Source organism: Gallus gallus, chromosome 20 (assembly GCF_016699485.2).
Source record: "Gallus gallus isolate bGalGal1 chromosome 20, bGalGal1.mat.broiler.GRCg7b, whole genome shotgun sequence".
Taxonomy (NCBI): Eukaryota; Metazoa; Chordata; class Aves; order Galliformes; family Phasianidae; genus Gallus; species Gallus gallus.
This window is the reverse complement of record NC_052551.1, coordinates 2922406-2935242: the sequence shown is the minus strand read 5'-3', so window position 1 is coordinate 2935242 and position 12837 is coordinate 2922406. Positions and strand designations below refer to the sequence as shown.

Genomic DNA, 12837 nt, shown 5'->3' with positions numbered 1-12837 from the left:
GTTCGTAAGCATATTTAAAGTAAGCCTTTAAAGAAAGTAACAACAAAACAACACATGGATTCCAGAAGAACACAGTAGTAGACACTACCTTTAAGATGCTTTGGCACTGGGAGAAATCACTGTTTGGGTGGCTATGTTCATATAGCTTTTGTAACAGCAGGGGAATCCCATTCCACTTTGCTTGTTTATCTCTTTCCTTCAACAAGGCCTCTGTGATCTGCAACAAAGGAAGAATGTAATTCCCACGTGCCCAGTGCGTAACGCTCAGGAAAACAATCCGTCCATAACAACAATACAGGAACATCACAAAAAAAGTGTGTGCTGTAGACAGTACCGTAACAAAGTGTAGCCCCTGTCTCCAAGCAGGGATTTATCCAGGGCTAGCAGCAGAATCGTACAGATGGTTAACGTACCTTAAGTAGGACAGGCCTGAAAGCAGATGCTATCAATCTGAATACCTACTCTCATTCCATATTTTTATACTGATCACATTTTTAAGAGGGATCACATTCATTTAGCTCCACTAGTAGACCTCACTGACAAAGCACTGAAGGAGAAATTGGAGACCTTGACACTATCAAAAATGATATGAGACTAAAGTAGAAAGCATGCAATGAAGACAGACTCCATTCCTTTTCCCATTCAGTGTGTAATGAGTACCTCCTCAGTCAAGTCCCTGAAGCCATTACTGGTCATAGCAATGACCCAAACCACCAGGGCTGACAAGCAGGCTCCTGAGGAACGTATCTACACTACAGTAAGAACTCCTGCAGTCCTGGGCCGGTCATAAATGGTGACCAGCACCTCCACCAGCAGGGGAACAGCACTGTGTTATCACCTGGGAAGAACGCTGCAATCACCAAGAACATCTCAGCGTTTGCAACTACATTTCTGCCAACTTCCTCCAGTTTTCCTCCTTCTCAAAACATACAAAAATCCTCAATATTTGTCACAATGTTTTACACCTGAAGAAACCAAGCTGCAGCATAATGCTGATGAATATTCCACTCAAAGAAGCTGCAGCAAGTGTTGCAAAGCAGGAAGGCTTCCAAGGTGATCCAGCAGATGTTCTAAAGGAGAAACTCCTCTATGAAGTCCCCAATCCAGTTAATGTTAACCAAAACATAACCCCTCTCCTTAATGGTGCTTCACCAGAGGTACCTAACAAACCTGCAGTGAGGACTGACTTTTGTACAGAGAGTTATGGCCAACATGACAAGATGTCCAGCCAGCAAGATTTCTGGCAAAATGTTTTACACACCAATCCCCAGGCCAGCAGGACCATATTTCAGTGCAACGCTAGTGGACTTTCTCTTACCCCAGACCCACACTTGAAGCTGCCCTCGCACTGTGCAGTCACTCCCTGATCTCTGGTTAACTCCAGGCTTCCTTCCAGGCTCATTGTTCATGTGCAGCCAGGAAATCTCCCTCCTTATTGTTTCAGCCCAGGCATCCTTCTCAGCTATACCTCAGAACAATTCCAAAGGGCCGTTCAGTTCCTGATTAGACACAATTATATGCAAATATACTCCAATTTCTGAGTGAGAATTTAACCCTTTTCTTTTCCTCTCTGTGCAAGACAGCAGACAATACGTCCAGAAAACCGACATGAGCACATGATGAACTCAGACTGGCAGTGTCTGTGGGTCCTCCTTACCTTCCCAGACACATAGGGCTTGTTTATTTTTCCTTAAATCAAATACTCAAACTGGTACTTAAAGAATCTCAAGGCTTTTAAGGGTCAGTTTTTCTTGTTACAAGGAATGATCAAAGCAGTATGAGCAAGCCTGGCCCATAACGCTGCTCTCTTCAGTTTTCAACTTTTCTCATATTTCCAACTTGGAATAAGAGTCATCAACCAGCATTGCTGGGGAATGACGCAGAGCTCCTTCTATGGAGGCTGTTCCTACAAGAAATGGCAAGGCAAAACCAGAAAGTCAAAAAGGCTTTGCGTCACTTGGGCTGTGAATAATGGGTCAGCTCCTTTGAAGCCACAGATCCCCATTCCTCCCTGCAGCACCCAGCACAGAGTGCAAGGAGCTCTGCCACTGCCCCATCTTGGCGTGGGAGGAGTACACAACACTGAGCTGCAGGAGGAACCGGATTAATTGCTGGGTAAAGTGCAAAGAACACAAGGGAAAGGCTCCAACTATCCAGCTCCAGCTGATGGAAAAGATACTGCAAGCAACGCTGAGGCACATGGGCTGCAGCACAAGGTTCCAGGATGCAGCACAGAACTCAGCATCCAGCCCTCAGTGTGGCCAAAAGGCCTTCAGCATGAATAAAGCCCCGTTTTGGGCTTAGTACTGTGTTTGTTAACCACACACACATACTTCTCAGTTTGGGACAGGATCTCCACTCTCATTTCTGTACTAGCAGCTCTTCCTCTCCCCAGCTGATGTATCTGTGCTAATCTGCAGAAAACTTTCAGACTTGAAATTCTGAAAGACTGCAGTAAACGTTTCCTTACTCCCATCTTCTCTTAACTGCTTTTCAAGAGAAATTTTTTCTTCTCTTGATTTAAAACCCATCTTTGGTTACAGTGCAAACTCCAGCTTGTGGTCCCCATTCTACAGTTATGAGGCTGCCCTGGCTCCGAGTATTTCCATTGTGGCGGAGCTGTATTTGCCAACATGAAGATTTTGGATTCTGTGGAGGTACTCAAATTCAATTAAATTGTATGGAGTTGTCTTCCTTTGCAACCATTTTGGTTAAGACGTGCATCTCGTGATTTCTGTAATAGTAGCAAGTCACCAGTTTTCCCTTATAAGTGAAGTTGGTTCACTTATAAAAGATACTCTCCAAGTAGACATCAGTGAGCAGCCAGCAGGATTAGTGGGGCCCCCTTCCCTCTCCAACACATTTTTGGTCTCAGCTAAGCAAGATAAACCCAACCAAACACGGACTCCTCAGAACTCTTCTTCACTCACTGGAGAGCTGCGGAGTACACCTGAAGGATCCCCACAGGAAGGCTGTGAGGTTAGATCCTATCCAACCTTGCCAACCACCCAGCCTGGTGGGACTGTCCCAGGCACTTCCTGCTCCAAGCTGTGGCAGCCTGGTTCTGCTGGAAGGGCACAGACATTCAGGTGGATTGAGGCACTGAGCTAAAATGCAGCGTCAAGCCCCCCAGCACAGCAAGGTAGGGAATGCACAGCACTGCTCTTCAGCCTCTCCCGGAGGACTGCAGCCCATCAGTTCCCAGGAGATTACCCAAACACCTATAGCTACAGTAGGAATACTATCCCATTATAGAGTTAGTGTACGCTGAGGAAGAATTATACACAAAGTCAAAGAGACCGCAGACAAATCTACATACTTTTTCTCCTTCTTCCTGTTAAAAATCCTTCTGGGTTTCTTCAGGGCATTCATTAGCAATTTCTAACATTCAACAAATATGAAGAAATCCCTAATCTTTTACCACACCATAAGCAGCCCTGTGCTCCTATCTCCCTGAATGCACACCCCATCAGCCTAGCTCCCCATTCCCTTCTTCCCAGCACCTGCTGCTGCCGTGCCCATGCAGGGCTGCAGTGCTCCAGGCACAGTCCCTGCTGCTGTGTGCCAGTGCACGCAGTCAGAGCTGCACCATGTGCTGCAACACCTGTTACCTGTCTAAAGCCTCTTGCAGTGATGCAGCTCTTTACAGAAGCTTCAAAGCCTCTGTATGTTTTATTTCACATCTTACTCTACAAATGTTTGAGTCTTACTCAGCAGTCATCACAGGAGTGTGCTTTCTATGAGGATGATATCTGAAAAGGCAAAAACAGTTAACTCAGGTGTGCAGGCATCCTTCACACCACTAAAGGACTCATCCCGTGACAGATTTTAAAACTAAGACTTCTCATTTGTAGGTTTGGGGTTTTTTTAGTTCACTTTCTGGCTGTTGCAATCGTGGATTAAGTTAAGATTGGAAGTCTCTAAAAAAAGCAGAATTTCCATTCCCAGTATTCGTCTCAATCCTTTGTGTGAATGCAGGTTCCCATGTTCTCAAAGTTTAAGACAAAAAAAATGGGCATATATTATGGATCTCACAGAACAGATACAAGCACATGGCCTCTATGTATTTAGAAGGAAACAAAATCCTTTCCATATCCCTTCTGCCAAGCCTTTTATGCTGCATCTTTATAAAACAGGAAACTAATATTTGTGCCATTAAATATTTAGTTTTCCTCCCCACAGTACTAACTTAGGAAGCAGTCTCTGACACACTGCCAGGAAAATGATTATTCACAGTTTTGGGGACCATCCAATCATTTCTGCTCTTTATTGCATTCTCCTTCCCAGTCACTACCAAACATTCCTTTGGCCAATCCGTTTCTTTCCTCCCTCTTCTTCTCACACACCCTACCACCAGGCTAACCCCTCCCCCATCCTTCTTCTCACAAGGCAGCATTACAGGCATACAACCTCAGGCCCGTGCAGCAACTCTGGGAAGTGCTTTAGGAAATAGTGCTGAAGCCCGCAGCTGCCAGTTATCTGTTGGGTCTTTGGCATGGAGCCCCAGGTAAGAACACGTCAGAGGCCCCAATGTTTTACTTGTAAATGCAACTCTCTGCAGGTGGCATGAAGCTGACAAAAATCCCCACCGCCAGTCACCCTGCAGCCCTGAGGTGTGGATTACGCTTCCCAACACAATGGCTCCTGCAAAGCCCAGCCTGAGCCTGCCACCTTCCTCCTGATATTCCAAAAGAGGGGCCAGACCCGGAGGCACAGTGACAAGGACAGGCCCTGCTGCAGCTTCCAGCTTGGTGCAGCCATCCCTGTGAACCCAAAGCAGTACTCCACTCCCTGTGTCTATGGGAAGAGCTGGTTTATAAGACCATACCTCATCTATCTCCAAAATCCACAACCCCCTCTGAGAGCAGAACAACTCCAGAGCAGATCTTCAGCAGCAGCAGCTCTTCAGAACCACTACAGGGTTTGCTGGATAGGCTACTGGTGTTTATTTTGATGATTTCATGCTCAGAGAAAAAAAATTAATCAGTAAGATTGTAAAATATTAACTTTTCAGTATCACTCCTGCCTTAGAACTGCCAGTTTCTTAATTCATTTTGAAAGCAAACAACATGTAAAGATAGCTAGGAAAAGGCAGGAGCAAGGAACTATCACATCTGCAACTGCTTTCCTCCCACTCACTTTTAGTCAAGCAAAATAACACTCCCAGAGACTAACATTGCCACTTTTCAACATCATCTCCAGTATATGACAGAGCTCTGCTCCCTGTTACATAAAAGCCAGTGCAGGCTGTCCAGCACTAGCTGGCTGTGCTCTCCTGAAGAGGTATAAGCCTGCTCAGAGCAATACAATTAGAGCTGCTAGAGTGGATTACATTCACGTGAACGTCCATTTGTTGCTGCTGTCAGAAGGAAACAAAATTGGTTGGAAAACAAAATATTTTCAGAGATTTCATAATGGTAGGAGATGGAAATCTGCATGGTAAGGTAGAAAATGTTTTCCTTTCACAGCAAAATAGTTCGAAGTGGATAGGGACTACACTGCTAAGGAGAACCTCAGAACAGCAGACTGTGAGACAGAGCTGGAAAAATGGACTCTCTTTTCCAGTCTGATTGTTTCAGCTGAGCCTTGGCAGTCCTGTGAGAGTGTGAGACCAGTGCTGACGATCTGCTCCTGGGACTGCACCAGAAGCATGCTAATTTGCCAGCAAATCTCTGGCTAATCTGTTATTATACTACTTCTCTACAGGGATTCACATTGCTGCATCTAAGTATCTTCTGCTTTCATGTTATAGACGTGCTTTTCACAGACCACTTGCAGCAGATGAGGTGTTTGCCCTCTTGCAGATGGGACAAAGCTTTGCTTTGAGCCTGGCCAGGTGAACCAAAATGTTCCCTTCCCTGCAGCACAAACCCTGTCATGTGTTATTTACAGTGCCTCTGTGCACAGCACAGCTGTGCCAGGACAGGCACCACAGGCCAGCCAGTTCACAAGTAATATTTTCCTTATAAACTGTGTGTCACTTCTGTAAAGTCAGCCTGCTTCTTGTTTACCGGCACCTGAAAAGCCCCTTTCACTTGCTCAGTGCTCAGCACCAGGGCAAACCTTTATATGAGGTTATACAATCTGAAACAGAGACTGATGCTCACATCCAGGGCAGCAACTGATGCTAGCAATATGGCTAAAAAGGATATACGAACAGATAATGGCAACGTTTACTAAAACCTGTTTCATTCACCTAACATCTTAACAATAATGCATACAGGCCAGCTGCCAAGAACACGGTGACTTCTGGTAGGTGAGCGCAGCAGGAGCACGTGGCAAAGATCCAGACTGGAAGGGTTTAGTTGGCCTCAGTGCTGCCAGATATTGACGTAACTGTTGTCCAAATTATTTTCATGTCCTTGTAAGATCAGCCCGATGAATTTCCAGACATATGCCTGTCAATATTATCCTTACCACCTCAAGAACGAGCCCCTGCTTTCCTCATATGAAAAGAGATTTTGAGATCACCTAAAATCAGTACTCAAAGCTTCGTTACAAACAAAGCAACTCTGCCGTTGCCTACAGAAGAATACTAATTGCTTCCCAGAGACCAGATACTGAAGTAGCACCAATTCTGTGGGAGAACAGGGCTCGGATGGCAGGAACCACAACAAGCAATGGCGTTTCCCAATCTCTCTGAAGTAGGTGCTGTAAAAGAGTTTCTCCACAGGACACCAGACGTGCAGCTCACGCAGCCTGCAACAGCTTCCCTCCAGAGAGCAGTAAGGGCACTCTCCTGACTTTTCTTCTAGACCAAACACAGCAGCTCAGAAGCCCTTTGCTCTCAGGATTTTCAAAGCAAATGAGCTGAGAACCCCACTCAAGGCTCCACACACTGCTACTGAGGAGTCAAAAGAGGAAAATGCTCTGATAAGTACTGATAGAAATAAGACTTAAAGTACCCCAAACTGCCTTGTACTTCTTTAAAGGTTACGTCAAAGCGTTTGAAATGTAGAGCCACAAACAAAAGACTTGCTTCAAGGTAACAGTACAAACTGTACTGTACAAACAGCACAATTCACAAAGATGAAAATCATTCAAGAAGTTTTGTTGTTCTTTTTTCCCCCTCCCCTCAGTCTAAGTGATTCAAAAATGCATTCCTACCACGTTTGTGAAGCACTTGGAGCCCTACGGCCTAAGCTTGAAATTTCTCAGCTCAGCACAGACACAACGAAATTTACAAAGAAAAATAAACAGAAAGCAACAAAATCCTCCCTGAATTCGGGCCTTGTGAGAAGGAGGACATAACTGGCAGAAGTCTCCTTGATTTCTCCAAGGCTGGCCGTTTGTGGTTGTTCCAAACAACCGCTAGCAGCCCTGAATTAAAACGTGGTACAAGACTGTGCTTCTCAAGCTAAACGAAGCCTGGAGCAGACACAGCAGCCTCGCACTTCATGTTGGTGCACAACATGGTTACAGGTTTATTTGGCTTAAATTGCTATGGGAGCCAGAGACGCAGGTTGGTGAGACAACACACCCTGTGCCTGCACAATGCTTTCCTAAAACAATCCCACTGAAACGGCTGCCTGTAAAACAGAGAGTAACAGGGTTAAATCCAAGCAAGCAGTGTGCTTTTTCTCAAGTATTAACCAAACTGGCATCTGAGCAAGCAGTAGAACCAGGACAGGGCAGCAGTTTAAAATCACCTCCTGCCTCTTTTCTACCTACCTCATCTACAGCATTAGGGATGGATGCTAATTTGGGTGAGCAAGTATTCTCCCAGTAATTGCTCAGAAGCCTTCTTAATCAAGGAAAACACCCTCGTGTCTGAACTAATGAAAATCACTTAAATCCCATTTTTATTACGTTTTAAGACTTAAGATACTATAGCTTTAATAAGTGACCACCAAAAAGTAAATTCTTTCTGCCATACTTCTGTTTCCTGGCTTTGCACCTTTAGAAGAAATACTGACTGTTGTCTGCAATAAGAAAGGAGCAATCCAGAACCCCAGAGCAGCTGATTAAACAGGCTGCAGGCACAAACGATAGGCAGCAGCCCGGGTAGACGAACTGCTTTCATTCCTCAGTAATTCCCAACATCATCAGCTAAGAAGGATGACGATTTTCAGCAGACCTGGAACATTTTCACGGAAAACCACCCGCACAGAGCTGGGCCCCTCAGAGGCCCAGAACCACGAGGCGGCACCTGACCGCAGAAAAACCCCTTCATCCGACGGCGCGTTCGGTTGTGGTTCCGGGAAGAGCTGCCTTTCCTCGCAAGAAGCCCCCAGCCCAGCAGGGCTCTGCTCTGCGGCCTTTCCCCACGAAGACGGAGGACGGGGAAAGAGCCCGCAGGCGGCCTGCCCCTGCCCCTACCCCTGCCCCCGCTCCGCCGCCCCCATGCCCGGCCCCGGGATGTGGGGGAGCCCCGAGCGGGCCCAGGAGCCGCAGGAACGGCTCCCAGCACGGCCTTAGGGCCGGGCCGCGGGGCAGGCCCAGAGCGCGGCACAGAGCTCCGCCCGCCCCACGGGGCCCGCGGTCCCGCAGCCTTCCCCCCACCCCGAGCCCTCCGCACGGTACCTGCGCCCCACGCGTGAGGCCGCGGCCGCTGAGCTGCCCGTGGCGGAGCTGCGCCAGGATGTTGGTGGGAGCTCCGCGCCGCCGGCGGCCGCCGGGCCCAGGGCCTACCGCCGCCATGGCCGCTGCCCCGCTCGGCCCGAGACAAACAGGAAGCGCCCCCTCCCCCGCCGCTTTGTACGGAGCGGCGCGAGGGACGCCCGCAGCGCCCCCGTCCGGGCACGGCGCGCCCTGCGGGAAGAGGCTGCGCGCGGAGCCTGCTGGGAAATGTAGTCCGGGGCTCTGTGCGCATGCGCGGTGCGGAGTGTGCTGGGAGGCGTATGGCGGCGCGCCGGCGTGGCCTCATGCGGGGGTGCAGACGTTTGCCCCAGCATCAGCTCTCCAGAGGGTTGGAAATGCACCAGAGGCGGCTGTGCAGGTGGAGGTGGCTGTCGTTACGAGCTGAGTGGCTGCAGCGAGCCACCAGGCTTAGCAAACAGGCCTGCAGTGGACGAAGGCTAACAGGATTTATGGCACTTGAGTTAAGCTCCGACGACATTGAGCAAAGCGGCCGTCACTCTTCGTTACATATCTGAATCATAGGATCCTTACGTTGGAAGGGACCTCTGAAGGCCAGATCGGGTTGCCTAGGGCCTGATCCAGCCTCGCCTTTGAAGTCTCTAGGGTGGGGCACCAACCACACTAGGTAACCTGTGCCAGTGCCTCACCACCCCCACTGCAAAGGATTTTTCCTTGTATCTAACCTAAATCTACCCTCCCAGAGCCTGGAGCCGTTTCCTCTTGCTCTGTCACCATAGACTCTGCTAAAGAGTCTGTCCCGTCCTTTCCTGTAGCTCCCCTTCAGATGCTGACAGGCTGCTCTCAGGTCACCTCCCAGCCTTCTCCATGCTGCACAGCCCCAGCTCTCTCAGCCTGTCCTCGCAGGAGAGCTGTTCCATTCTGTGGATCATTTTTGTGGCCATCCTCTGGACGTGCTCCAACAGGTTTATGTCTCTCCTGTAATCAGTGTCTTGCAGCCTTCAGAACATCATCATGAGCACCAGGCAACCATGCCATAAATAACACCAGGGAACCCCCAAATGCAGCTTAACTCATGCACTCAGCCAACGTAATGATGCAGATGTCCAAAAGCCTTCCCTGACCATGCTGTGCAGGCCGCTTTACCAGCCCTGCTCACAGTGCCCTGGTCTGTGCAACACTACAACATTCAGGACAGAGGAACCAGCCCCTCAGCACAGCAGCCCAATGCCCTGTGAACCAGCTGAGGTGAGCAATTCAGACACAGAACTAAAATCCACAGTGCAGCAACCAAGGAGCTTCTCGAATCAAGTCTAAATGACAAAGCAGTGACTCGTGGCCGTGTGAAGAGCACCGACTACAAGACAGACCTTTGTGAAAACCTACTCTGCCCCTGGAAGAAAAAAAAAAATTGGATTCATATGAACTGCCAAGAAAGTGCAAAACATCACAAATACCTGAGGGCTAATAAAGCAAGCAAATCAAAGAGGTCACACCAATTTACAAAGGCAGACACCCAAGAGTGAGTTCCTGATTCGCATACAGGCAGCAGCTCCTAGAACTTAACCATCACCAGTAGCTACCTTCCTCCCTTGCTTGCTACAGCCTCTCCTAGACTTCTAGAGCTGCTACCTCTTGCCAAGCAGAGCAGCCCAGATGGGGTTCTTAGAGAGACAGCCAGGATTGCAGCACACAATCTGGGTGCCAAAATTGCAACCGCTTTAAACACAAACCTCAGTTTATATTCCATTTTAATTTACCCTTGTCATACAAAGAACAATGGGTAGAAAGGAATAAAGACAGGAGGGATTAACAAGGTGCTTAACAATGCTGTCTAACCAGTGCTGTGTTGAGATCCAGGTGAAGTGTTTTAAAGTTTTATAGCATCACCAGTCACCACCATGAATAATGATGAAGCATGTGCTGATCACATTTATAAAAACCATGATCTGCTAATGGATGACTTGCTGTTCAGATAAAATTGCTGATCACAGAAAACCATTTAAAGAAATGCAAACATGGCAGTCTTCTCACTTACTCACTCTACTTCATAGGTACAAAAGGCTGCCCTCTGCTTGGGTCTGATTTGTTACTGCTTCCCATTTCCCTCCCCTCCCCCCCCCCCCCCCCCTTGCTTTTTTAGCATAGGTTTTTGCCATTTAGAATTCATGCAGAGATCTGACTCATTTTCCTCTCTCTTCTCCTTGCTTAGCTCCATTAAAAGATGTTTGTCAAACCTTTCATCAATCCAGCCACATCCACAGCCTCTCCACCTACAAACAATTACTTTTGAAATATCTCAAAAAGGTCTGGCCAAAGCTCTGGGCTTTGCAGGCTGCGTACAGTATAGAAAAAGAAATAGAGGCAACGTCAACAGCAAATGCTAAATCTGGTTTCTGTGCTATTTTTCCACAACTCAAACCAAAATTGCAGGTTCCTTCCAGCCTTTGACAGCTGCCAGGAGCCCCAGAAGGCAGGACCTGCCCTCCCGGTTCTGACCTGCCTCATTTGGAAGCCACCAAAAATTTCTACTATCCCAACACTGTTTCTCACTCACCTCAGTTTGGATTCCTGACAAAACCCCACATTCTGCTAACATGACTAAGTGCTCACCATATTGCTCAACTGGAGTTCTCCCTGCTGCTGTAAGATCCTAAGAGACCTGCCAGCTCTTCAAGAGACAGATGTCCTTCATTGTGAGGCTCCTGGGAGGAGAGGTGACAGGACGTGTTAAAGTGCTGGAGCAAACCAAAATTAAGGTTGTCCTGTGTTATTCTGTCTCATAACACTGATGAAAATCCATCTAATTACTTTCAGCAGAACAGCTGCGTCCAGGTTAGTTCTTTCAGCTCTGCTGAAGTAAGATCTTACCTCCCAGTACTACTATCCCATTTCTCCTACTGGAACCTCAGGCACCAAAATTCCATGCTTAGCATCCATCCACTATATTAGTAAACTGCAACATATCCTGAACTTCATTTTCATCTAGCTTGTAGGTGGAGTAGTGCTAAAAGAGAACAAGGACCAAGCACCACGTGTAGCTGTTGGAAAACACCTGTATTTTGTTGTTCAGGAACTGGACATAGAATAGTGTGAGATATGAACTGCTGGAAAAGAAAGGAAACAGCCTTATGGTGGCAATGAGGAGCCACTAGCCTAAGCTCCAACAATACCTCAGTTTTAGGGTGCTCTGCTGTCAATACCTGACTGTAACAGGTGCATGCAGTGTTTCTAAAGCAGCAGCTGCTGCCCCAGAGAAATTGGAGTACACAGCTACAGGTGTCTGTAGAGGTCACCTATGCTTCCAATCAGCCTGTCCATAGATGGAATGGCCTCTTACTACAGTTTATTCACAACTGTAACAGTATTTCCATCCTCAGGGGTAGGAGTGCAGTGCAGGCTTTATGTAACCTTATAGCACTGGTGATGGAGACGAGCTCCCCAAAGCAGTACTCCTACCCCAGCAAAGTCTGGGCTTTGACTCAGTTGCAGTTCAGTATTTTACTAGCCAGTTGGAGGCTAAACAGGATTTATTTGTCCTGTACCTCTAGCTCATTCAAATGAAGAAAGCCAAGGCTGCAGTACAACTCACAAAACCACACACTGCATGCCAGATTGACATCATTGTAGCAGACAAAACACAGAGGAGGGAAAAAAAGATGCAAAGCCAAACCAGTCATGCCCCAGGGCTGCCAGGGGTGTATTTTAGTCACTTGAGAAACAGCTGTAATATATACAGCACTGAGGCAGCAGTGGCTGCCACACATGGGGAAACACAGGATTCTTCTGGCTGCTTTAAGTACTAATCTGTGCAAAAGCTTCCATACAGGCCAGCAGGCACCACTTCACAAGCCATCCACACATTCACTTCAAACTGCCAGCTCAGAGCTTCTCTCAGACAGATTCTGGCTTTGCTGTGCTTGCTCCTGACTGCTCAGCACCCAGCAGGCTTGGAGAAAGCCCAGCATTTTTCCTGCCCTTTTAAAAAAATCTTATTTAAAAACAAAAACCTCCTTACAACCCTCCTGCATTTGCTCTTTTTTGCTCACTGCAAACACCTGTTCAGATACTAATAATGGTTTGAGTTTGCCAAGTCAGCCAAACACCAAGAACTTTCATGCCTTTCACCTGCTGAGACAATAAAGGAAATGCAGCTTCGTTTCATTGCAGGAAGGATGACAAGAAATTCTCACTTCCTGCTGCAGGCAACAGCTTAAGCCCTTCCTGCACCACAGGAGAGTTGCGTTTCATTCTGAACCAAATCACCTTCCATTCTGTCCTTATGGGTATTGCACACAG

The 12837-nt window shown here is 47.5% G+C and overlaps 1 protein-coding gene across 2 annotated transcripts in view; it reads right to left on the bottom strand.

Moving 5' to 3' along the window:
• Positions 1-8672, bottom strand: part of TRPC4AP (transient receptor potential cation channel subfamily C member 4 associated protein) — a 32694-nt gene extending 24022 nt beyond the window's left edge. Inside the window, exons 1-2 of one of the 2 annotated variants that reach the window (NM_001039317.2) lie at positions 8524-8672; positions 89-217 (exon numbers count right to left, since the gene is read on the bottom strand). In NM_001039317.2, the coding sequence (NP_001034406.1) occupies positions 89-217; positions 8524-8640 (246 nt within the window). In that variant the 5' untranslated portion in view covers positions 8641-8672. Of the gene's footprint in view, positions 1-88; positions 218-1318; positions 4860-8523 lie in introns of those variants that run through there. The other variant, XM_040650741.2, reaches the window with a different exon arrangement.
• Positions 8673-12837: the final 4165 nt, after the last annotated feature.